General features: G+C 42.6%; 1 protein-coding gene across 1 annotated transcript; it reads left to right on the top strand.

Annotated features, from left to right (window-relative positions):
• LOC115045704 (mitochondrial carrier homolog 1-like) lies at positions 1-26,496 on the top strand. The gene is made up of 10 exons (XM_029505500.1): positions 1-110; positions 2,020-2,060; positions 3,154-3,242; positions 3,711-3,803; positions 3,876-3,983; positions 23,741-23,800; positions 25,414-25,471; positions 25,649-25,706; positions 26,219-26,278; positions 26,361-26,496. Exons 1-10 carry the CDS (start codon positions 1-3, stop codon positions 26,494-26,496), a joined length of 813 nt encoding a protein of 270 aa, XP_029361360.1.
• The last annotated feature ends 724 nt before the right edge of the window (positions 26,497-27,220 follow it).

Here is a 27,220-nt window from a genome sequence, read left to right as displayed (position 1 = left end):
ATGGCTACCTCTCGCGGCAACATTGGCGATATACATCCTTACATGTTTGACTCAGACTCTGAGGAGGAACCAACATCTACAAGTCGCCGGCTAGAGGACGTGTCAGAATGGTAAGTGTACTGTTGGTTAGTCTCTTTTTTTATTTGCTGAGGTTAGTTTGTTCGCAGTAATGTGCGGTGAGCTCAGAACTGGTGAGGCACAAAAGTTTCCTAAACTGCCTAATTGGAGAGAGCTGGCTATATGTGGTGGTATTGAGCATTTTGTGAATTAATTGTTATATTGACACTCGTGGAAAATCGGAGGAAGTCTCAATCAAATCTTTCATTATCATTCCAAATAAACTGCAAACATTTCTCCCGCGTGGTATGATCCTTTGGTAAAAGATGAAGGTTGGTATCACGATTAGCCTCTCCACACTCAAACACAGAGCAAGCGTTCGCCATCGCAGTCCATTTTACGTTGCTCCCACATTCCAGTCTTTGCATATATTATGTAAATGAACTGGGAAAGAAAATCCACGGGATTGGTTGCTAGGATTTGTGATGTGTGAAATTCAACTGAGGAGCTGAAAAACTGAGTCCAACTTTTTCAGATCTGGTTTTGAAACTGCATTTTCAAATCTAAAATGCTCAGTTATGGTGTGCACTAGAGACTTCGCAGCTGAAATGTCTTGTAGGAGAGCCCAAACGCTACATAGACATGTAAACTACACTTTACACAGTACATTTTTGATTTTGAAATATGAGAGCAAGATCATTGAATGACCCTATTTTTTTTCTAGGGACTATGAAAGGGTGGTCAACTTTAGAGCAGCATCACAGGGAAAGATACAAGCAGGAGGCTGCAGCGTTCAAGGCTTTCTAAGGTCAGGACCTTAGTCTTGAAATGAGGAATGAGGAAGACAATTGAATTGAAGACATACTGTATAAAGCAGCCGAAGTTAGAGGTTTATAAGAGTGACTGTATTTCTGCCCATGGAGTTGCAGAGTTGCAGAGTTGCATTAAACCCTTTGCTTCAGTGAGTTGACATGATCTTGTTCAGGTGTAATACAAAGCAAGACTACATTTAATTGTTACTGAAATGTAATGATAAAATGGGCTGTGGCAGTAAGTTAGTCAAAATTCCAATGGTTGAGTGTAAAAAAGGTATTTAATTCATATATATATATATATATATATATATTATATTATATTATATTATATTAATATTTCATGTAATCAGCAATAAATGTTTTTTTTTTATATATTTTTCCAAAATTTTCAAAGGTGTCCAATCTGGAAGAGCTGGGTGTTGAAATGGCAGCATTGTCAGTTGACTGCCCAAACTCAGAGGCATCAGTGTTTAGGTTGTCCAGCAAAAACATTGCAGCCTTTCTCGAGTCGACTGACACTACAAACAAGTTTGGTCTTCAGGTATTATCTTTAAAAGAGTGTAAGACCTTATTTACATGTCATTCAGGTGAGCAACAGTTATACATAATAACTGATTGCCTGACATGTACATGAGCTGCAAGGCTGCTGTAGAATCAAACTTTCCAAACTTACCAGGTTGTTGTGTCCTGACTCTTTCCAGCAGCACTGTCCTGCTTAATGGTTCTTTAGTTTAGGCCTTCCATTCTTTTACTGTACTGTATAATGGAACAATAATGAAACAACCCCCACGTTTTTACATTACATGAACTGGTATTTTAATTAATTAATGACACATTTAAATAATTATTTAAAGATTTATTTATATATTTCATTCTGTGCCTTTTGGTCCTCCATATATGACTACCTGTTTGTGGGTGGCTAAATCAGGAGAGAAAAAGATATAACCCTAACCCTAACCCTATGTCATCAAGCAGAGGGGGTTTGTTCATAAGGGCAATCGGGTGATGCACCACCAAAGGGGAAATGTTTTTTTTTTATCATATTCTTTACAGTGTTATAGTGGTTGTGATAGTTCTAGACGGTTGGAGCTGCTCTGTATGTCATTATCCAATCAGTGTAGGGCTGTGCCCTTTTGGGCGATTTCAGTCAGGATGAAAATCGCCCTGACTACCCTCATCAACTCTCATGTAATGTCAGTTTTTTTCATATTTCAGTCGTTACAATGCATTCTCTATGGGTTCCAGGAGGGCTTGCCCTAACGTGCTTTCGTCAAATGTAACATGAGCATAGCCCACATAGCCACTGCGCTAGTCACATTCAAGGTCAGCATGGCAAGTGTACGGAGCAACTCAATCATTTCCCTGAAAGAAGTCCATTTTAGTCTTCGCAGTAATGAAGATAAATTGGCAACAAAACAATTAGGACTTCCAGAACCAAATGTAAACATAAAACAAGTTTCTAAAAAGGGAGGGAAATCATATAACCGGGGATTTTCGCGGAGCTGGTATGAGCGGAAAACTTGGCTAGCAGGCTGTGAAGCAGCTAATGCTTTGTTCTGCTACCCCTGCACATTGTTTCACCCTGATGGCAGCACGGCAGACACCACCGCATGGACAACTACAGGAGTCACCGACATTGCACCACACAAAATCTATTAACTGTTGATGTTGGTTTTTAATAGTTATTTTTTTCATTCAAATGCTGATTTCAGGCAATATGTTCATCTGCTTATATTTGTTTGTGTTCATTTTTGCAAATCTCTACAATTGGCCATAGATTATATTTGTATATATAGTTCACTGTTGAATGTGTGCACTTTAATTTGCACGTTTAGATAATTAAACTGCACCAAATCTTCAAAAAAATTGTCACTGATATGGCAATATGTACAGTTATTCTATTTACTATTTGTTTCTGCAAATACAAAGTATTGTTTGTGCAATGTTGAGTAAGTTGAATGCACTACCCCTTTATTTGGATTTATATAAACTATTTGTAATTTTAAACCAAAATAAGTTCTGATATCACAACAAAAGATTTCTGTTCTCTCGTTGTGTCTCACATATGGGTCCAAGTAATTATGACCTCATTTTATTTACCATGTATTCACAGCACATGGACATGACAATTTCCTACCTATATTCCTTCTGATGCCTGGAATATTATTTTGAAAGTTCCGCGCATAAGTTGATTTTCCGGTCGTCGTGGGTGCTGTCAACCGGTAATGAGCTGTCTTCCTCCTTAACGGTAATTAAATATGGAATCATCCCGTCCGGTCAGCCGGTCGGGATGATACCGCAGTGGTGCTGGTTGGAGCGGGAGTAACAGCCATCACACACCCGCTTCTGTACGTGAAGCTGCTAATACAGGTAGCCGATGTAGCTAATACCATAACTACACGTGGATGATGTTGTGCTTCCGATCTTCAAGATTGTCATGCACACTCATTCAGTTCCGCCATTGACAAGATTACTAAAATGCAAACATGCCAATCATTCCTTGCACAAAGTTAACCATGTTGTTTTTGTTGTAACCATGATTTCAACAAATATAGTCTAATAGCAAAGAAAAACCCATTTGAACACAATTCTATCATGTTCTAAAACCTAGCCACGCCATGATGTTTATTGTAAACATGGCAACATAGGTAGGTATACCTAAAAAGGATTGTCTATGTATTTATTGCTGTGACAACAAAATTGCAATGTCTGCCATGGGGAGAGGAAGATTGAAAAAACAAAGAACTTGTTCAGGTCCGAGTACTGGCTGGAAAAAGCCTGCAGGAATTGTCAGTGATATTATCATTCCCGTGATATCTCAGTTATTATTGGTTCTAGGTGGGACATGAACCTCTTCCCCTGACTGTGGGCACAACTGTGTTTGGAAAACGAGTCTTATACTTGCCTGGCTTCTTCTCCTATGGTGAGCGAGTTATGATGATGTAATATCTGACATTGGAAGAGCAATTAAGAGCAGACAACAAGTGATGGGTTTGTTTTTAGCAAGGGCACATTGCGAAAGTGGATGGAAAGAGGGGAATCTTCCGTGGCCTCTCACTTCGTATTGTAACCAGTGCCATATCCACAATGGTGAGAAGCAAAGTTAGACAGGTGAGGACTGGCACTATAAGACACCAGTTTAAAACTAATTTTAGGATACAGTACTTTCTAATATCTTTGAGCCAGTGAATTAAAACATAATCCAAATCTCCACAGAAGTTAAGGTCAGAGAGTAATATGTACACCTTCTCGTCAAACTTGACAGGTCCTTTGATCTAGTTGACGTTAATTAGTTAATTAGTTGACGTTTGACCCCTCCCCTCTCGACCAATGAGAGCGTTTCCCGCTCATAACCACTCCCCTGGTGTTTCCACACGCCTGGCGATGAGGTCACAACAAATCAGATCATTCGAGGGCGGGGACGAGCAGAATGGTGGCAAATTCATTTCCAGGTTGACAGGCTAAGAGGGAGGATGTGTTTTGCTAGAGTGAAAGGAGCAGATTGAGTATGTATTTAAAAAAAGGATGATATTCACAGAGTGTTTCTCTCTCTCTACAGAGAGGGAGTACAAAACAATGGTTTTAAATTAGTGTTTATTTTCTCCCTGTGAAGGGATTACTTACTAGGCTCTTTTGTAATTTTCGGTTTCGTCCGTTGTTCAAAACTCTGTTGTAATGAAAGGAGAGGACGATATTCACACAGAGTGTTTCTCTCTACTCAGGGTTGACTGGAGAGGAGGTAGGTTTTCACCCACTGATCCGTCCATCACCAGTCCCCTAGTGTGTCCACACCCCTGAGGTTACAACCAATCAGATCATACGGGGGGCGGGTACAAGCGGAATGGCGCTCACTTCATATAGAGGGTGACGGGCAAAGAGTTTGGATGTGTGCTGCACTGAAAGGAAAAAAAAAAGTGTTGTGGTTTGCTTTTTTGCGAGAGTAAGAAAAAAAATGGCTGAAAACAACATGAAATAAGAGTCTGCCGCCCCGAACGTGGTGATCTGTGAGACTCCTGTATCGAGTTATCACGAATTACGAGGAGCTCCGAAGAAGCGTGTGACGTATTTGTGTCGGATTCAGACTCCGGCACCCGAGGCTCTCCACAGAGAGTGGAAAATGTCGGATGGTGGTGCCTGGGGGTACGTGTTCAACTATACCTCTCAAGAGATGTGTTTTTACCAGTTGGAAAAAGATGAGGTTTACAGCCCGGCGGGATCAAGAGCGACACTCACCTCAACAGACTGGTCGGCACTGACGTTGGTGGGTGTAACAAATTTAAAAGTGAATGGTGTGGAAAAAGAAGAGGGATCATCAGGAGTTCCGAAAAAAAGAATTGCAGCCAACATTGTGTGGTAGACCAAGAGCACCCCGTCGGGTCAATGGTATTACAGAGCCGCCCGTTGGGTGAGTGAAGGGTGTGAGGACGAGTTTGTGTTGGAGTATTTCAACAAGGACTGTGGAGTGTTTCAGAGATGTTTGCACATTCCGTTCAAGAACTGGTTGAGGGTGATGAAGGAATACACAGAGAAAATTAAGACTGTTTGCGAGCAGTCAGAGTTTCAGAGACATTCTGCTGGTGAGACCCTAACCCTAACCCTAACCCTTCTACGCCATTGGTCTACGAATAACCCCTCGACCTACTCCTCCCGACCAATTCCAACACGCTTCCATGGCTAACAAGGCGTGCGAGTAACTCGTAACTCCTCTCAGCCGTACTTTAAAAAGAACGACGAGAACAAGAAGATAAAATCATGTCTTTCATACCCACAATGGTCCGTCTGCTGAGTCCTCTGACTTTGCAGTCTTGCAGGAAAAGACATCTGACCTGGATCGCTCCTTATCCGTTGAGCAGATATCACGCAACGCCGCCAAACTCCCTGACGGCTAGGCAGATTGCTCCTGATACAGCACCTTCCCCGACAGCTACGCAGATTGCTCCTGACACACCACCTTCCCCGCAGGCGAGCCAATCTTCGACGGAAAGAGCAGTGGAGAGAGGGGATGTGACCGACAGACTGCTGTCCGCCGTTCTTTTGAACACGGTGAAAGCCGTGGTGTCTCGTCTGCTGAACCACGTCATCTCCGTTTTTCATTCGGAAATCTGCTACGGCTGTATCACCAACCACCCCAGTCAGAGGGAGCCAGAGTGTCTGGAGGATGCGCCGGACTACTTCTACCTGAAGTACTTTGAGCAGGTGAGGGAGACTATGGACGGATGAATTTGTTCCTGCCATCGCCACGGCCTTGAAAAATCGCTCTATCCACGTGTCGGGTGAGAGGATCCAAGGTCTGGCAGAAGCCTTTCTCGACGATCTGAAATTCAAAAGACGCGTGAACGAGAAAATTGCCGACCTGTACGATAAATTGGTTGAAAAAGAAAACGCTCTGGAGTTGAAAAGCATCGAAGAAGCCTTCACCCTGTGGAACGGCGGAGAAGAGTTGAAGAAATGGGGGATTATTGTGGAAAATTGATGGCGCATTTGGAAGCTCACTGGACTACCGGCGGGTTAGTCTTTATTTTAGAAGGAGTGATTGAAAACACACCAAATGATAATCGTGTAGATGAAATGAGAAAGAGGTTGGACTTGGTTCGAAGTCATGCAGGACCCTTGTGGGGTTTACTCATCACGGTTGCCTCGCAATTCGCGGATGAACAGTCATTACCCGAAGCATTTGATGAAATGATCAGAGAGATGAATTATGACAATGTGGATGATCTATTTATTATATATGCTTTGATTGTAGATGTCATAAATCGACATGTAAATCGAGTGAATTGCTGAAGCTGCATTGTGTTATTAGAGCCACCATTGGAGCCTTGGTGATGAGGACCGCCCTGTACAGCCTCAATGTTTAAATATTATAATGTGTGTATGTGTGTTGATCCATCATATATTTTCAATGTATTTTGAACAATCATATTTGCAACGTATTTCTGTTGCTTTATGAAAAATAAAAGTTGTATTAAAAAAGTAGAGTCTCGCTGATTTTTTCATAAACTCTGGAGAGGCGCGTGTCTTAACATGTCTGAGAAAAGTGTCATGAAAAAAGCATATTATAACCCGGTTCACCCGGGCAGCTTTGGAGGAGTGGACAGACTCCGCAGAGCCTTGCAAGATGAAACGGGTAAAAAAGTAAATGTGGAAAAAGTTAAAGAATTTCTATCGGAGCAGGATACTTATACTCTGCATAAGCTGGTCAGAGTAAATTTTCCTAGGAATAGAGTGTTTGTGCCACGACCGATGGTTCAATTTCAGGCTGATCTCTGCGATATGCATGCTTTGGCCGAGCACAACGACGGTTATCGTTATCTCTTGACGGTCATAGATGTATTTTCTAAAAAGGCCTACATGAGAGTTTTAAAGAATAAAAGCGCCTCGGAGACTGCGAAGGCTTTTGAATGTGAGAATGTGAATGAAGAGAGCCGGACACCTGAAAAGTTACAAACGGACTCTGGTAAAGAATTTTTCCAACAAGAATTTCCAGAGATGAAGAAACACAAGGTAAACATTTTGCCACGGTCAGCGATCTGAAAGCTTCGGTGGTGGAAAGATTTAACCGTACATTGAAAACTAGAATGTGGAGGTATTTTACCGCTAAAAACACCCACAGATACTTGGATGTTTTACAGGAGTTGGTGAAAAGTTATAATTTCCTCTCAGATACAAAGCCAGGTTCAAGATAAATTTGAAACAGGGGGACACAGTGACAATATCCCAACTAAGGGGAAAGTTTGATAAAAAAAATACGAACAGAGCTTTACCGACAAGCTATTTATAGTGTCTGAATGCATACCACGTCTACCGCCGGTGTACAAACTCAAAGACTACGACGGCGAACCTATCAAGGGCACTTTTTATGAAGCCGAGTTGCAAAAAGTAAAGACGGCTCCAGATAAGCTCTATAGAGTGGAGAAAATTTTAGCCAGGAGGGTGGTGGGTGGTGAATAGCAAGCCTTGGTGCAATGGAAAAATTGGCCCGAAAAATTCAACAGTTGGATGTGAGCCGACGATCTGACAAATGTATAAAACAAATCCTGCGAGCCGTCAGTGTACGCACTTCAATTTATCCCTTGTAGCGTTTGTACAAAAAATCATGAACAGGACGGATAGTGAGGGTTTTTACATCACCCTTCCCTCCAACACCAGCCGCAACGTATTTAAAAATAATACGGCCTCCGTTTTCCAGGTGGATTTACCTCAACACATTGATTTAGAGGGCCCGTGGCAGGTGGCCTTGACGGAAATTTCATACCCGCACACCTGGTTTAACGTACCAAAAGGCGCGGGGTACTTTGATTGGAAAAAGAAACCTAAAGAGGATGAGGAAGCGGGAGAAGAGGTGAAGGCCGTTCTTCTCATAAAGAGAAAAGGTGATGTGCAGGTAGCGGCGGTTGCGGGCGAGACGGGGGGTCGTCGTTAAAGATTTAGAGAAGGTTATTACAGAAGCGCAGAGCAATTTGCGGACGGGTTCAACGTGTTTCTTAGACGTATCGATTCGGACATTAAACTAGTCTTTAACAACGTTCACAAGAAATTTGAATATCACGCCAGGGGTCAGTTTCATCTTTGTTGTTTTCCACCCATGGCTTACATCCTAGGTGTAAAGCCCGGAGAATGGATCAAGTTTGAATCAAAGACGGCTCCTTATCCCGCAGATATAAAAGCGGGGATGTACCACCTCTACTGTTACACAGACGTGGTACAACACGAACGGCCAAACAGTGGCCAAAAACATAGCCTCCGAAGTGTTTACCTGCGCCGTAGGTAAATTATCCGGCGGCAGTGGTGGGTGGGAGAGCCCTGGATCTCAAGAGTGTGCCGGAGGTATCTTGGTTTTGGCTAGAAGACCTAGGAAGAGACCTCCTGGGGAGCGTGTGGTTTCGGGAAGGCCGAGGGTAAAAACATGCAAAGGAGGCTTCAAGAAGAAATCAGTTGGAAGAAACCGTCCTAAAGGGAGGAACTCGCGCTCCAGAGATATATTTCTTTAGGAAAATAAATAAATAAATATCAAAGATGGCCTTATTACACCACAAATCGAGCAAATGCAGTATGGCAGAACTGGATTTATTTTCAGCGCCCATGACTCTGCTGTCTATCGATGAAAAATTCTATACGGAGGTTTTGCCTTTGTCGGCGATTACAGACAGTGGCCCCATAGAGTTTTTTTTTACCGGGAGACGGTGACAAATATCTGGATCTGAACAACACCTTGCTGCATCTTAGGGTAAAAATCACCAACGCGGACAGTACGGACTTGGCCAACGACGCACGCGTGAGCCTGATCAATTACCCCTTGAATACAATTTTTAGTCAATGCGACGTTATTCTTTGAGACAGATTGATATCGCAATCCAGCGCCACTCACCCGTACAGGGCCATGATAGAAACCTTACTAAACTATTCGGAAAACGCCTTAAAAAGTCAGTTCAGCGCCGGGTTATTCTACAAAGACACGGTCGATGCTATGGACTCGGTGGTGGTCATCAACGGGCCCAACAAAGGCCTGTGTGAGAGGGCCGCTTTTACCTCCAAAGAGGTCCACCTGCTGGGACCTCTCCACGCTGACATATTTTTCAGCGAGCGGCTTCTTTTGAACGCGGTGGATTTGAGAGTCAAGCTCACCAGAGCCAGTGAGCCTCATGTGCGCCGGTGACGCCACCTACCGTTTAAAAGTGCTCGGAGCCTCTCTGTTTGTGAGAAAAGCCACCATGGCCCCCACGGTGAGTTTAGGACACGCTGCGGCCTTAGCAAAGGGAAATGCTCTCTGTCCCTTGGCCCGGGTGAATGTGAAAACTTATTCCATCCCGGAGAATTCTCGAATATGTAACCAAGAGAACCTATTTCTGGGGACCATGCCCAAATACGCTGGCTATGATGCACCACGAAGCTTTCACGGGTAGAAGAGACTTGTCTCCGTTCAATTTTATCCACAACGACGTGGAATACATGGCCCTGTGTGACGGGAGACAAATTCCGGGCAAAGCTTTTCAACCTCAATTTAACCAAGGTGTGTCTGTCAGAGAGTTTTACAACATGTTTACCGCCACAGGGAGATTCACCTCTAAGCATCAACAGGGTAGAATTTGAGCAGGGCTACTCTCTGTTTGTCTTTAACCTCAACGCCGCCGAAGACGTTGACGCCTTATCCTCTGTTTCCAATGGAAATTTAAGGCTGGAAATGAGATTCAGGGTACCGTTACCTCATACCACCACCCTGATCGTTTATGCTTGCTATGAATCTATTTTGGAAATCAACTCCGAGCGACAAGTGTTGATGGATTACTACTAAAAGTCAAACCGACGCAAAAATGAATAACCTTCAGCTGGAAAGTCTCATGCATCATTTACTTGGAAATGTTTTCTGCGGGGTTTGGGCCTCGGATCAGTTGCCTTTACTGACGTCATCTTTCATGCTCCCCGGCTACATGATTGTGAACACAAATCCGGGACACAAGCCCGGAGAACACTGGTTGGCCCTTACTGTGGAAGAAGACGGAACGGACGTTTTAGAAAAACGGTGCAAAACCGTGTCATATCACGGTTGTCTACGGCGTGCGGCCAGCATTATTTATGCCACAGAGCCTTCGGTTTAACTTTTGAAAATGTTTTATCTTTGTACAGCGGTGAAGATGAGGTGAAGATGAGGCATTAAAAAATTATGATACGGTGACTCGGTGTGGTGAGAGTCATTACGACTCCTCGTACAGCTTTGATATTTTTTCACAAAACATCTGCTCTTTACAAATGTTTAAAGATTGTCACAAGCTGGATAAGAAATAAAAGACGCATTCAATCCACTGAGTTTTCTTCATCTCTTTATATCTTTTCTCCACCGGGGGCGTTTCTTCTTCTTCATCGTCATCATCGTATCTTCTCTTTTTGGGGGGCGTGCTCCATCGTGGATAGGATGATTTTCTTCCGAGCGGTTTCAAAACCAGTGCCACCACTACTGCTCTCTTCCTCTTCCTCCTCTTCCTCACCCCCTGTTCTGAGTCTGCTGTATTGTTTGCGAGCTTGAGGGTTATTCATGGAGGATAGGGGAATGTTGACCTCCATTAGAGTATTTAAAAAAAACATCCAACCCTTCGGCGCCGGTCTGTGGAATTTTTTATTATAAGACAAGGACAAATGTTTAAACAGGTCCACTATATGAGAACCCACTATACTATATTAGTCCCACCTCGTTTCATGCAGCCCTCATTTTTTCATCCAAATCACTTTCGGCTGCACGTCTCATGGTTTGAGCCGGAGTTTCCGTACCCAGGCCGACTCATGATTTAGTTTTTGTGAATCAGACCGCCGAGAAGCTGACCGAACATGGGTACCACGGCAGAGAGCAGAGGCAAAAGAAAACCTCCAGTCTGTTTCATCAAAACCCCTCGGTTTCTCTTCAGACTAGTTTTTTTGTCCGCCAGCAGTCTGATAATTTTCTTCCGGCTTTTGAGTTTTTTATATTGACAAGCGTTCGCTGAGACACTGAAGAAAGTCTGTGGAACAGTGGTGCTGGAGAATGTCTTTACGTTTCAGCGGTGTGGCTCAACTCAAGGCCTTCAGTAAAGGAGCATTTCTTTTTAGGCACGCCGACATACTGTTTTTCCAAATATGTAAATGATTTCACTTTGTTTTAGGCACATAAACCACCGGCCACTGGCGAGGTAGTATTCCCGACCTGAGTCTGAATCTTTCTGGACAGGCGGGTGTGAGGTCCACCAATAAATAACCGAAAGGATCTCGAGTAGCGTCTTCAAAACTTTGAATAAAATAATCTTTTTGACCGGGATATATTTGTTGAGCCACTATGTTGACTTGCAATTTATCCCGTGGGTTTTTAAACAGCACCAGGTAATTACTGTTTAAGCTGATTGTGCGACTGTATTTACCTTTGTAAAATACATTTTGGGTCAACAGCATCACGCTCATATTTTTATGGTGTCTGTATTGCGTGAAAATTCTTACCACTTCCGGATGATCTGCCACTTGTAATAACACGTTGTCTAATATAATGAGATGCTTTTGTTGAGGGGGAAATAAATGAGCGTCTTTAAAAGAATCCGGCAGTCCTTTTTCTTTTGCAGTTCTTCGTACCTGCTTTGATAAGAAGTATAAATCCATATAATATTCTCAGGTACACGGTTCATCACATGTTGACAATTTTCCAATACATTTTTTGCAAAAAAAGTTTTTCCACAACTGCTGGGTCCCACAATCTGGCATGAAAAAGGCAGTACCAATCTAGGATCAAAATCAATTTCTTCAACAAGGTGTGACATTTTTTTAAAACCCAAAAGGCAAAGTACGACCGGTAGGCAGCAACCATCTCTTGTCAAACACAACGCAAAACTTTTCTGAAATGAAGAATTTTTTAAGAGAAATCCCCTTTTATCCCTTGCAATGTTCTGCTGAGGGGTTTGAATGAACTCCTCCCCCTCCCCATTCTCAGTACGCCTCTCCACCAGTCGTTTGACGCTGTCAAAGTTGACTCTTTGACAGCTGTCATGCGTCTGCGTAATACCTTTGACTTTGAGCACCGCTTTTTTCTTGTTCCTGGTTTGATCAAATCAAATCAAATCAGATTTATTTGTATAGCGCCAAATCATAACAAAGATACATCAAGGCACTTTACATATAGAGCAGGTCTAGACCAAACTCTTTATAAATTTATTTAAAGAGACCCAACAGATCCCCCGATGAGCAAGCACTTGGCAACAGTGGCAAGGAAAAACTTCCTTTAAGAGGCAGAAACCTCGAGCAGAACCAGGCTCAGGGGGGGCGGCCATCTGCCTCGACCGGTTGGGTTGAGAGAGAGAGAGAGAGAGAGAGAGAGAGAGATAGAGAGACAGGCAGGCAGGCATTGGAGGGGGGGGGGGGTGTAGGCAGGAACATGTTGTTGCATGAAGTTCATGGAGTTGAGCTGTAATACAGAATTCATGTTATATGGGACCAGCAGGTGTTGCAGGAACATGGGATGGAGATGAGTCACCACCTGCAGGATGAGGACAGGGAGAGAGAGGAGAGGAACTGGGAGAGACAGAGACTTTGGCAGAACATGGTTAGTAAATGCAGTATAAATGCTTAGAACTGGGTGAAACTGTTTTGTTTTTTTTGTTTTTTTTAAGAAAGATGGTTTTTATCAGCGCATGCAAGGAGGGAGTTAGAGAGAAAGAGGGAGAGAGGGTGACAGGGAGAGACAGAGAGTGAGAGAGAGAGAGAGAGAGAGAAGCTCAGTCCTTCCCCCAGCAGCCTAGGCCTATAGCAGCATACCTAAAGAGTAGAGGACTTTTTAACTGTACGCTCTGTCATACAGGAAAGTTTTAAGCCTGGTCTTGAAAGTTACTAAAGAGTCCGCCCCCCGGACCGATGCTGGGAGTTGGTTCCATAGAAGAGGAGCCTGATAACTGAACGATCTGCCTCCAGATTTACTCTTGGAGACTCTAGGAACCACAAGTAAACCTCCATCTAGAGAGCGGAGTGGCCTGCTAGGACAGTAAGGAACTATGAGCTCTCTGAGATACGATGGAGCTTGGCCATTAAGAGCTTTATACGTTAAAAGAAGGATTTTGAATTCTACTCTATATTTTACTGGCAGCCAATGAAGAGCAGCTAACACGGGAGAGATGTGATCTCTTTTCCTAGTTCCTGTTAATATTCGTGCAGCAGCGTTCTGAATAAACTGAAGGCCTTTTAGAGATTTGTTTGGACATCCAGATAGTAATGAGTTACAGTAGTCCAGCCTAGAAGTTACAAATGCATGGACTAGTTTTTCTGCATCATCCTGAGAAAGGATGTTTCTGATTTTCCTAATGTTTCTCAGGTGGAAGAAAGCTGCCCGACTAACTTGTTTTATGTGAGGGACAAAGGACATGTCCTGGTCAAAAATTACTCCAAGGTTTCTTACAGTGGAGCTGGAGGCCAAAGTAATGCCGTCCAAACTGATGAGATGATTAGATAGTATTTTTCTGAGGTGCTTAGGACCGAGTACAATAACTTATGTTTTGTCAGAGTTGAGAAGTAAAAAATTTCCAGTCATCCAGACTTTTATGTCTTCAAGACATGCCTGCAGTCTGACTATCTGACTGACTTCATTTGGCTTCATTGATAGGTACAGCTGAGTATCGTCTGCGTAGCAGTGGAAATTGATGCTGTGTTTCCTGATAATGTTGCCTAGAGGAAGCAGATAAAGCGTAAAGAGGATTGGTCCAAGTACCGAACCCTGCGGGACTCCATGACTGACTACAGTACATGAGGAGGAGCTGTTGTTTACATGAACAAACTGATGTCTATCTGATAAGTAGGATTTGAACCACTTTAGTGCAGTTCCTTTAATTCCAATTTCATGTTCCAGTCTCTGTAGTAAAATATTATGATCTATGGTGTCGAATGCAGCACTAAGATCTAGAAGGAGAAGTATGGAGGCTGATCCATTGTCTGAGTCCATTAGAATGTCATTGGAGACTTTAACCAGCGCTGTTTCTGTGCTATGATGGGCTCTAAATCCTGACTGAAACTCTTCAAACAAACTGTTCCCATCCAGATGCTCGTGTAGTTGTTTTGCTACAGCTTTCTCAATGATTTTAGAAATAAATGGAAGGTTCGATATGGGTCTATAGTTTGCCAAAACATCTGGATCAAGATTAGGCTTTTTAAGCTGGGGTTTGATGACCGCAGTCTTAAGTGCCTGAGGTACATAACCCAGAAATAAAGTCAGATTAACCAAATCTAGAATGAACGGCTCCATTACATAAAAGATCTCTTTAAAGAGGCTAGTTGGTATTGGGTCTAATAGACAGGTTGACGGTCTGGATGATGAAACTATAGAAGCTAGCTCTGAGAGATTTAGAGGTGAGAATGATTCCAGATGTAAAAGAGGCGCCGCAGCTGATTCAGCAGTTGCCGTCTTCAGAAGGGGATTTTTATCTAACGTAGGCAAGAGCTGATAAATTCTTTCTCTGATCGTGAGAAATTTGTCTGAAAAAAACTAATAAAATCATTACTGCTTAGAGCTAAGGGGATCACTGGTTCAACTGAGCTATGGCTCTCTGTCAGCCTGGCTACAGTGCTGAAGAGAAACCTGGGGTTGTTCTTGTTTTCTTCTATGAGTGCTGAGTAATATGAACTTCTAGCACTGCGGAGAGCTTTTTTATACGTTTTTAGGCTGTCTTTCCAGGCTCTGTGAGACTCTTCTGACTTACTGGAACGCCAGTTTCTTTCTAATTTCCTTGATGTCTGCTTCAAGGTACGGATTTGGTAACTATACCAGGGAGCCATCCTCCTCAGATTGAATACTTTCTTTTTGAGAGGGGCGGCATTATCAAGATTCGAACGCAGTGTGGCCATAGTGCTAGTCACAAGGTCATCAACCTGCGTATGGGAGAAATCCTCATTTAAATTTAGATATGGCGTTGTTGGGAATGATGACCAAATGTTCTCTTTAAATTTAGCCACAGCAGCTTCAGATAAACATCTTCTATAGCTGAATTTATTCCTCAATGCTTTGGAGCCCATTAAAGTAAACTCAAATGTAATAAGGTAATGGTCAGACAGGAGAGAATTTTGGGGAAGAATTGTTAGCTTGTCAATTTCAATGCCATAAGTTAGAACAAGATCAAGGATATGATTGTAAAAGTGAGTGGGTTCATTCACATGCTGGGAAAAGCCAATTGAGTCTAGTAGGGAAAGAAACCCAGAACTAAGGCTGTCGCTTTCTACATCAACATGTATATTGAAATCTCCCAGAATAATGATTTTATCTGTACTAAGTACTAACTCTGATATAAACTCAGAAAACTCTGACAGGAATTCTGAGTACGGACCAGGTGGACGGTATACTGTAACTAACAGAACTGGTTTTTCACCTTTCCAGTCCGAGTGGGAGAGACTAAGAGTGAGGCTTTCAAAAGACCTGCAGCCAGATTTTGGTCTGGGGTTGATTAATAGGCTTGACTGAAATATTGCAGCCACCCCACCTCCTCGACCTGTGGTACGAGGGATATGAAAGTTAACATGAGTTGGGGGTGTAGCTTCATTAATGCTAACATACTCATCCTGCTGCAGCCACGTTTCAGTTATACAAAATAAATCAATATGGTGATCAGCTATGAGATCGTTAACTAGTAGAGATTTTGATGATAATGATCGAATGTTCAACAGTCCACATTTGATCGCAGTGTTATTTGAGACTAAATTTGTGGCTGTTTTAATTACAGTTAGGTTTTTGTTTTTAGCTCCTCTTTTGTTTAATTTGGGTTTATTAACTTTTCTAAATTTAGGTCGTCGGGGGACAGACACAGTTTCTATAGACCTAAACATAGACAGAGACTCTATTCTATTCTCGGCAGATGACCGCTCTGACTGAGGCGCAGAGGAGCTTGTTAAACTGCGGCTCTGCCTCCTGGTCTCGACCCGGGATTGTCAGGGTTTTGGATTTCTAATAAAATCAGCCATATTTCTAGAAATGAGAGCGGCCCCGTCCACGGTGGGATGGACACCATCTCTCCTAATTAGACCAGGTCTCCCCCAGAAAGACTTCCAGTTATCTATGTAGCCCACGTTGTTTTCGGGACACCACCTCGACAGCCAGCGGTTAAATGACGACATGCGGCTGTACATGTCATCACTGGTCCGATTGGGGAGGGGGCCGGAGAAAACTACAGTGTCCGACATCGTTTTAGCAAAAGTACACACCGATTCCACATTCATTTTTGTGACTTCCGACTGGCGAAGTCGGGTGTCGTTACTGCCGACGTGAACTACAATATTAGCATATTTACGTTTACCCTTAGCCAGCAGTTTCAGATAAGACTGGATGTCGCCTGCTCTGGCCCCCGGGATACACTTCACTATGGCCGCCGGTGTCGCTAACTTCACGTTCCTCAGAATAGAATCACCAATCACTAGAGTCGGCTTTTCAGCAGGTGTGTCGCTGAGAGGGGAGAACCTGTTGGAAACGTGAACTGGTCGGTGGTGAACCGGGGGCTGCTGCCTACGACTATGCCTCTTGTCTCGGACAGTCACCCAGCCACCCTGACTAGATCCCGGCTGCTCGGGAGCCACTGGGGGGGAGGAAACTATCTTAGCTGCCGTATGAGCTCGTCTAGGTTGGTCCGCACCGGCTACAGGGGGGGGGGCTAACTACACTAGCATAAGTTGGGCTAGCTAAAGTGCGGAGCCGGGATTCTAACTCATTAATCTTCGCCTCCATTTCTACCATCATCCTACATCTATGACAAGAGGTGCTATCATAAAAGGAGGCAGAAGAATTACTACACATGAGGCACAGAGAACGGGAGAGGAGAGGAGGAGGAGAAGGAGGAACAGAGAGTGGAGACAGAGAGCTAGAGGACATTGCTAATCGGGTAGTTTGATTAGCGGAGGAACAGAAACGGTTATAAACTTTGGAGAAAGGGGAGATATTGACTTCTAAAACCTGGTGTTGGTGTGAAAATAATTTTCTGTCTGATTACTCGAGTGAATTAGGAAATAATAGCAGAAGAACAGTGGAAACAACACAAGCACAATAGAGAGCACAACCGCCAGTGACCGGAAATGACGCAACACGCTTACCCGTGTTGATAAGCATAGCTTTTAGGACCGGCTGCGGCAAATTCATGTATGCTGTCTCCGTCTAATTCGTCGGTCAAATCTCCCAGGTAGTTTCCCAGAGGCAGTATGTTTTGGCCCTTTCTAGTGGTGTAAATGAGGCTGTCTGTGTCAAAGTAAAGAACTCTGTCCTGCATCTGTTCCAAGTAACCGTACAATTTTAATCTGCCGTAGGCCGTGGTGAAAGCGGCTACAAACACATTGTCTACCTTGTTGGGAGGGGCGATGTAGCGATCTCCGTGCACCCACTGGATCAGAGCCACTCTGTCGTTGATGAAGTTAAAGTATTTCACTTTGTGCTTTTCTGAAAACATAAAAGAGAAAAACTCTTTGGGTTCTGTGATGAGAGACGTCTGACAGAGGTTATTTCTCTGAGCAAACTTTCCCCAAGCTGTTGTCTTTTAGCCGGATTTGGTTTAATTTGGGAGGAGTCCAGCAAAATACCCTGATGCGTCTGATGGTCCCTGACGTATCTTTCCCTACTCTCTTCATCTACGACCTCAGGCGGGTAACCCGAAGCCTCCTGTTTACCTTTCAAAAATGTCTGCATGTACTTTAGAAAGACGGCGTCGTCCCTGCGATCAAAATGCCATACTTCTGTGATCTTGGCCAAACGATTGCCCATCTCCAAAGCCTTGTTAAATTCTGGCATGACCCAGACCCCCTTTAAAGCTCTAGCCTCGTCACTGTGAGTGCACGCCCCCTGCTGAAAATTCATCGTTGCACAGGTGCGGCACAGAGTAAAAACCAATTTACAGGAGAGAGTTCTGTACGGTAGAACAGGGAAAAACAAACCTCTGGGCGGATACACTACAGCTTTGATTGGCCCAAAGTAGCTGCTGGGGTGTTCAAAATCTTTAAGGAGTTATTTCAGGGTGACCCAGAGGATAAGGAAAACTGCAATTTACATAGGAATACAGGGAGGTCACGTCCACATAACGGACGGTCTTGTCAGGCTCTGCAGTGTGCCTCAGCTTCACGGCACACATCCTGCCTCCGTACAAAGCCTTGCGGGGTGACAGAGGCTGAGGAGCGTCGTAACGTCTGAGAAAATCTTTCACCCCCTGTGTTTTTTTCATCTCTGCCCACCTGTGCTCCGTCATGTCGACCGGTGTGTCACCGTGCACCAAACGCAACCTCTCTAGTCTCCTCACTGTGCTAGAGTGGAGCTCCTCAAATGTGGTCCCTGTGAGAGGAGAGCGTTCTTGAGACTGAAAACACACAGGGCAGCCATGATAAAAACATCCTAGATATTCCCAGACGTACTTAACACCTCCTGCTTCAGCGTAACCGTCTACAAAGTAGTTACCCAGCTGTTTTTCACTGGCGTTCAGAGTGTGCTGTATAAAGATGCCGAGAGTGTTAGAAACCCATTCTAACCACCGTATGCTGTCGTGCAAACAAGATTTAAATTGACATTTGTAATGATCGGGAGGAGGAATGGCCAAGGTTCTGGGCTTTAGAAAATTTGTGAGAAATACTTTCATGTAGGCCAAGGCTATGGGCGACCTGCTGAAAGGATCCACACCCGTTTCCTGGATGTAACCGTTTCTGAAAATGGTACAAGCCTCAGAGAGAATGTCCACATCGTTTTGACAATAAAGCAGCGCTTCTTTTTCAAAGCTAAAGACTCTGCCCCTGACCGTTTCGTACCAAACCCTCAAACTCCCTCTTGCCCGCGGCTGTCATGCGTTCAGTGCAGTAATCCTCTGCTCGAGGGTAAGGGCCTTCGTACTTCAAACGCTGCTCAGAGCTAAAACCGTGAGGAAAATAGCCTTTGGTTTTATCAGCAAAACCTAAAGCTTTGGGCGTGGCCGAGAGAAGCATGGTCAGAAAACCAAGACCAAGGACGGCTTTATGATCAGCTCTATCATGACATTGAGGACCAAGTAGCTGTCAAAACCTTTAGAATTATGTGCTATAAAGATGGTTGTCTGATAAGAGGCCGTTCTGAAATGTTTGACAAACTCTAAAGCGCATGTCACGCTGTGGGCATTCCATCTAATGCCGTCTAAGGTGGTTTTTGTGCACACCAGATATGGCACGTTCACGCCCTGCTCGTTCGTGAAGGTTTCAAAATCATAAAAGACTATTTTCTGGTTATGATCCGTGTCTGCCTGTAAAGGCTGCATATAACACAGATGCTTCTTGCTCCCTGACTCCTCCTCCTCGTCACCGGTGACTTCCCCACATATTCTGCATTTCAATTTTTGACACATGTGAGGTTTGCTCTTGCCATTCATAGCGACGTACCAGAGTCTGTGACATGGGTTAGGGTTATTCTCTTAACAGGCTCCTTGTTTATTCAGATAGTAAGCAGACCGACACGTTCTGTTACAATCTATACAAAAGACGGGCTGGAACCTGACTTTACAACACGAGCCGTCCAGACACATGGAGCACCGCCCTGGACAGCGGTGGCTGCAAATGCTGTCATACCCCGTGTGACAGTACTCACACACGTGACAGGCTCCTAGATATTGTGATAGTGATTCTGGTTTAAAAACATAAACACAGTTTTGTCTTTTCTAGGGTTAGGAATTTGGAGAGGGCTTGTGTGCCTTTGTTTCTATAAAACACTAAAATTTTACAATTCAAGGACCTCTCAAACTTTGAAACATCATCAAATGTCACTTCCGTCTGATCATCAAAACCTACAGCAGTCTGAAACTCTCTGGCCTTCCTCTCAGCCTCTCTATCGCAGAGATCGTCAGCCGTGGCTTTCCGGGAGCCTCCGGCCTCTGGAACTGTCTCTGGTACGGGCCCGGTCACGGCTGTAGCAGTTGCTGGTGCGGGAGAACTTGCTCTGAAAACTCTCTCGATTTCGTCCAGATCTTGCGTACAAACTACCGGAAAAAATAAAAATAATCATATGAATATAATCTCGATAAAGACGCAACACTTACCTTCAGGAAAATCATCAAAAAGCAAGACACTCCAACTCACCCTCTAAAAGACCGCCTGTAAAAACAAATCTTTTAAGAAAATATACACATCAAATCAAATCAAATCAGATTTATTTGTATAGCGCCAAATCATAACAAAGTTACATCAAGGCACTTTACATATAGAGCAGGTCTAGACCAAACTCTTTATAAATTTATTTAAAGAGACCCAACAGATCCCCCGATGAGCAAGCACTTGGCAACAGTGGCAACGAAAAACTTCCTTTAAGAGGCAGAAACCTCAAGCAGAACCAGGCTCAGGGGGGGCGGCCATCTGCCTCGACCGGTTGGGTTGAGAGTGGGAGAGAGAGAGAGAGAGAGAGTGAGATAGGCATTGGGGGGAGGATATAAGCAGGAACATGTTGCTGCATGAAGTTCATGGAGTTGAGCTGTAATAAAGAAGTCATGAAATATGGGACCAGCAGGTGTTGCAGGAACATGGGATGGCGATGAGTCACTACTTGCAGGATGAGGACAGGGAGAGAGAGGAGAGGAACTGGGAGAGACAGAGACTTTGGCAGAACATGGTTAGTAAATGCAGTATAAATGCTTAGAACTGGGTGAAACTGTTTTTTTTTTTTTTTTTTTAAGAAGGATGGTTTTTATCAGCGCATGCAAGGAGGGAGTTAGAGAGAAAGAGGGAGAGGGGGAGAGAGGGTGACAGGGAGAGAGAGAGAAGCTCAGTCCTTCCCCCAGCAGCCTAGGCCTATAGCAGCATACCTAAAGAGTAGAGGACTTTTTAACTGTACGCTCTGTCATACAGGAAAGTTTTAAGCTTGGTCTTGAAAGTTACTAAAGAGTCCGCCCCGCGGACCGATGCTGGGAGTTGGTTCCATAGAAGAGGAGCCTGATAACTGAACGATCTGCCTCCAGATTTACTCTTGGAGACTCTAGGAACCACAAGTAAACCTCCATCTAGAGAGCGGAGTGGCCTGCTAGGACAGTAAGGAACTATGAGCTCTCTGAGATACGATGGAGCTTGGCCATTAAGAGCTTTATACGTTAAAAGAAGGATTTTGAATTCTACTCTATTTTTTACTGGCAGCCAATGAAGAGCAGCTAACACGGGAGAGATGTGATCTCTTTTCCTAGTTCCTATTAATATTCGTGCAGCAGCGTTCTGAATTAACTGAAGGCCTTTTAGAGATTTGTTTGGACATCCAGATAGTAATGAGTTACAGTAGTCCAGCCTAGAAGTTACAAATGCATGGACGAGTTTTTCTGCATCATCCTGAGAAAGGATGTTTCTGATTTTCCTAATGTTTCTCAGGTGGAAGACAGCTGCCCGACTAACTTGTTTTATGTGAGGGACAAAGGACATGTCCTGGTCAAAAATTACTCCAAGGTTTCTTACAGTGGAGCTGGAAGCCAAAGTGATGCCGTCTAAACTGATGAGATGATTAGATAGTATTTTTCTGAGGTGCTTAGGACCGAGTACAATAACTTCTGTTTTGTCAGAGTTGAGAAGTAAAAAATTTCCAGTCATCCAGACTTTTATGTCTTCAAGACATGCCTGCAGTCTGACTATCTTACTGACTTCATTTGGCTTCATTGATAGGTACAGCTGAGTATCGTCTGCGTAGCAGTGGAAATTGATGCTGTGTTTCCTGATAATGTTGCCTAGAGGAAGCAGATAAAGCGTAAAGAGGATTGGTCCAAGTACCGAACCCCGCGGGACTCCATGACTGACTACAGTACATGAGGAGGAGCTGTTGTTTACATGAACAAACTGATGTCTATCTGATAAGTAGGATTTGAACCACTTTAGTGCAGTTCCTTTAATTCCAATTTCATGTTCCAGTCTCTGTAGTAAAATATTATGATCTATGGTGTCGAATGCAGCACTAAGATCTAGAAGGAGAAGTATGGAGGCTGATCCATTGTCTGAGGCCATTAGAATGTCATTGGAGACTTTAACCAGCGCTGTTTCTGTGCTATGATGGGCTCTAAATCCTGACTGAAACTCTTCAAACAAACTGTTCCCATCCAGATCACAAAAAAAAAAAAAAACAGACACACCCTGATAGTTTTTTTTTTTACCCTTTATATATAAACAAAACTTTTCACCATATGTAATAAACACATCAGAGTCAGGGTCTTGTCCTTTCTTGGAATGAGAAGATGGACTAGTTCTTTGTAAGGTTTGCATGAAGAGAGAAACACTATGTGTCATGTGAATATCACCGTCAATATCCTCTCCTTTCATTACAACAGAGGTTTGAACAACAACAAACGAAAACCTTTAACCGAAAATTACAAAAGTAATTGTAAGTAACCCCTTCACAGGGAGAAAACACAACTTTCAGATGATTTAAAACCATTGTTTTGTCAATATACTCCCTCTTTGTAGAGAGAAACACTTTGTGAATATCATCCTTTTTTTTAAATACATACTCAATCTGCTCTCAACACTTTAGCAAAACACGTTCTCCCTCTTTGCCTGTCAACCTGGAAATGAATTTGCCGCCATTCTGCTCGTACCCACCCCCCGTATGATCTGATTGGTTGTGACCTCATCGCCAGGGGCGTGGAAACACCAGGGGAGTGGTTACGGACGGGAAATGCTCTCATTGGTCGAGAGGGGAGGGGTCAAAAGTTCAACTAAGATCAAAAGACCTGTCAAGTTTGACGAGAAGGTGTACATATTATTCTCTAAGGTCTTTACACTTGGCCTGTGTGTGTGTGTGTGTGTATATATATGTATGAAGCAAAAACAATTTATATATACAGCACCAAATCATGATAGAGTTACCTCAAGGTACATTACGTATAGAGCAGGTCTAGGTCTATCCAGAATTGTCTGTTAAAGGGGGTTCCACCCAATATTTCCAGAGTTTCATCTTGAGACCAAACAGGAGTCTCTAATAATAACCTTTTTATAATGATTTCATCCATAACCATATTCATCCATATTCATCTAATGGCTTTCTAAGGAACCATATTGTATCCAACAGATAAGAAAAAAATATTGAATCCCATATATTGTATATTATGGTCATGGTCCATCATTTTAACAACCTTTGTTACAATTTCCGATATTTATGCGATATCCGACATTCAAGTAATCTCCAGCAATGGTGACATAGCAGAGAGGGGAAAAAAATGGAAGTAACATCATTCCAGAATCCACTTAGTACAAGGGATGAAGGAGTAATCCATCTACAAGCAAAGTATTTGTATTGAATAGAGAAGAATTTTCATCAACATTTAGCAAAACAAACTACTGGGCAGCAGCAGGAAACACAAATTTATCTGGAATGGGCATATAAGAGTGAGGTGGTGTGAGGTTAAAGGTTCTCACAGTAATTGTAGTTATTTATTCAGCAGGTAGAGCTTCTTAAAACAGATGAGCTGCAGACTTCACTCAGGAAAGTGTTCAATGAGGTAAGACTGAGAATGAGCAATGTGAAATCAAAGCATGAGTCTGAATTACATGCTTAGTTGCTACATTGTTTCCTTGACTCCTTTCTAGTTTTGTTTTGTCTTCAACCATGAAATTAAACTTCTGACTCACAAACAGCTGCCATAGCAACGTGGTTTTGAAAAACTGCTACTAAAAGTTTGTAGCATATGACAGCTCAGATATATCTCCTTCTGACGCACTCTCTGATTATACATTAAAACGTTGGGTTAATTCAGAGATTTTCTTTACAGCCATGTGTGCTTAGGGCTGGCCAGTTATTCAATATATGTCACGATCAAAATTTCTTTCATAGCAGCAGTAATATGGTTTTAAATGCATTTTATATTAATACATATGAATCTGTCACTGACTGATGCTCATAACCCACCGCTGCTATCAATTTGTTGCATTCAAGCTGAGCAAAAAGAGTATGAAACAACAGGCTACGTTGGTGCTTCCACAGATTTTATCAAGACTTTTGCTACTATCTGTTTACACAAGAATAAAAAATTCTGCCTAATATGTTGTTTGAAATTACTTTAAAGGTATTAAAGTTGACAAAGCTGAGGTTTATGTCTATTTGATAGTGATGTACTGTTACTTGTTTGTATATGAAAACTGAACAAAAATATAATGTAAATATTGTTTTGTTTCTATGTCTAAAATATTATATGGCTTTATAGGAAAGGTTTTCATAGACTTGGCATCATCTTTTAGATGTTTGGAGGTACAGTCATTCTTTGTGTGCATTAGTGGAAGTTTTCTGTGACTTTTATAATGTTCATGTCAATGTTGGAATTATATAGTATCATCCTAAATTGAGAAATGTATTGTGATATAAATAAACAACATGAGTGAAGCAGTGAAGCATGGTGGTTTCAGCATCTTGCTTTGGAGCTGTTTTAATTCAGCTGGAACTGGGGCCTTAGTCAGGGTGGAGGGAATTATGAACAGCTCCAAATACCAGTCAGTGTTGGCACAAAACCTTTGGGCTTCTGTTAGAAAGCTGAAGAGGAACTTCATCTTTCAGCACAACAATGACCCAAAGCACACATCTAAATCAACAATAGAATGGCTTCATCAGAATAAGATTGAGGTTTGGGAATGGCCCAGCCAGACTCCAGACCTGAATCTGATTGAACATCTGTGGGGTGATCTGAAGAGGGCTGTGCACAGGAGATGTCCCCGCAATCTGTCAGATTTTAAGCGGTTTTGCAAAGAAGAGTGGGCCAGTATTGCCAGATCAAGATGTGCCACGCTGATAGACTCCTACCCAAAAAGAGAGAGTGCTGTAATAAAAGCCAAAGGTGCTGCAACTAAATATTAGTTTGACGGTGTGCGTATTTATGCAACCAGGTTATTTTAAGTTTTTTTATTTTTCCCCTTTAAAGGTTTGTTTGTTTTTCAATTGCATTATGCAGGTTATAGATCACATTAAAGGTGGAAAAGGTGTGGAATTATTTATCTTGGTGTCATTTTTTTACATCACAAAAACCTGGCATTTGAACAGGGGTATGTAGACTTTTTATAGCCACTGCATATGCGCTCATTTTAAAATATTTTTGTCTTTCTTAACAAATTATTTTCTGTGTAGACCACATATGAGATGATCATCCAGTGTCTCTCCAAAGTCGCCACTCATCCTTTCCATGGTGTGTCCACATCAAACTCAATTTAACTGCTGTGTCTTTGTTCACATTGATGTGTTTTGTCCCTGTCCTTAGAAAGCTATGCCAAAAGAAGAATAATGGTTGTAACTAAATATTTTTGTTAATATTTTAGACTCAACACTTTCTGCTACATTGTCAGTCTCCTGCTCTTGTTACAAGTGGCATTCATGTCAGTGCGGTGCATGGCCCAGTTTGTTGGCAGAGAAGTCAAGTATGGGTAAGGTTCGGTGTGGCTTAATTCGAAAGATAGGTCACAATATTTCTTTCAAAAACCTGGTTTCAAATAGTAATTGTGTCACAAACTTTAAATACTCTGAAATAAATGAAAAATCAAAGTTATAGTAAAGATTGACCCAAAAAGTTTGCTTAGTGATCAGGTCTCCAATGTCCTGAGCATATCTTTGGTGTATTAACCCCTGAATTCCCTGCCAAAATTTTCAGTTGGGATCAGATCAAGATGGATTTTATTACCAAATCTCAACAATACTTTTCTGATGCAAACACTTGTATCAGAAATGCTTCAGAGTCTGGCAAAAATATGGTTTGGATATTTTTGTGTTTAAATCCATGTTCAGATAATATATTGCATCCTTTATTAACGGAAGAGGGTAACAGAGAAAGTCGCACTGTGTTGCCAGAATTTCTTTCTGATAAATGGTAACAGTCATGTAGGAGGCTTTAAGTGAATAAAGCACGTTTTTACGGTGAGATGTTTTGTCTCCTTTGCAGTGGGCTGTTTAGTTGTATGATTAGGATTTTTAAGGAGGAGGGAGTGACTGGATTCTATGTGTGAGTCATGCTCTAATTTCATTCTTCATTAATACAGAACTTTGACTTCCACCAATTTTAGCAGCATGTTGTGTGTTTTCAGTGGACTCATTCCACACCTGCTGGGAGAGGTGCTCTTCCTGCAGTGCTGTAACCTCCTGGCACACTTTATTAATGCCTATGCAGTAGAAGAAAGTGTAAGTCGTCACTCGTACCGACACAATGCTTTTAGTAACTGATTTAACAAAACCTGTTGTACAAGGAAACAAAAAGACAAGACAAGACAAGAACATGCGTCTACTTCCATCCAGAGAAAATGAGCATTGGCATCATTACTATTATAACTCTGAAAGTGGACCCAGACTAATGCAGTAATACAGTTTCTTCATCCTGAAATAAGTGAAAAAGTGCTGTCGCCCCACAACAAGAAGGTTACAGGTTTGGTTCCTGGTTCTGGGGCCTTTCTGTGCAGTTAGATTGTTCTCCCTGTGGGTTTCCTCCCACCGTCCAAAGACATCATGTTTGGATTAACTGGAGAGAACTGGTGAAATTGTCCGTAGTTCTGAGTGTGAGTGTGAGTGGTTGTTTGTCTCATGTCTGTCTCTGTGTGTATCCGTCCTCAACCACTGTGAGCTGGTATTGGCTCCAGCACCTCCCTGGACCCAGAAACAGATAAACAAATGATGAAACGAATGAAATACCCTACCCGCTAACAGGTGCCAAGACTGTGTTAGACACTTCACCTGTCAGTGGTCATAATATGTGTGTGTTTGTGTGTCTTAAAATGTAATTTCACACCATAAAGTTTATCAACTTTCTCCAGTCCATAACAGGTGTTCTCATCAGATAAAGTAAAATGTATGTTCCTTAGTGTTAATATTTGACTCCAGGCTGTTTTTATGCATGTTTGTGTTCTGATTTGCTCTTCCTAAATTGTTCCAAAAATAAAATCTTTTCTGCTTA

The sequence above is a fragment of the Echeneis naucrates genome, chromosome 7, assembly GCF_900963305.1.
Source record: "Echeneis naucrates chromosome 7, fEcheNa1.1, whole genome shotgun sequence".
Classification (NCBI taxonomy): domain Eukaryota; kingdom Metazoa; phylum Chordata; class Actinopteri; order Carangiformes; family Echeneidae; genus Echeneis; species Echeneis naucrates.
Note: the sequence above shows the minus strand (reverse complement) of the source record. Positions and strands in the feature narration are given on the sequence as shown.

Bases quoted from the DNA above. Each gene is read 5' to 3' on its own strand.
- LOC115045704 (XM_029505500.1), top strand. From the start codon at position 1: ATGGCTACCTCTCGCGGCAACATTGGCGATATACATCCTTACATGTTT. The intron at 111-2,019 runs GTAAGTGTACTG...GGGCGATTTCAG, and splicing joins CTAGAGGACGTGTCAGAATG to TCAGGATGAAAATCGCCCTG. The intron at 3,243-3,710 runs GTAGCCGATGTA...TATTGGTTCTAG, and splicing joins ACGTGAAGCTGCTAATACAG to GTGGGACATGAACCTCTTCC.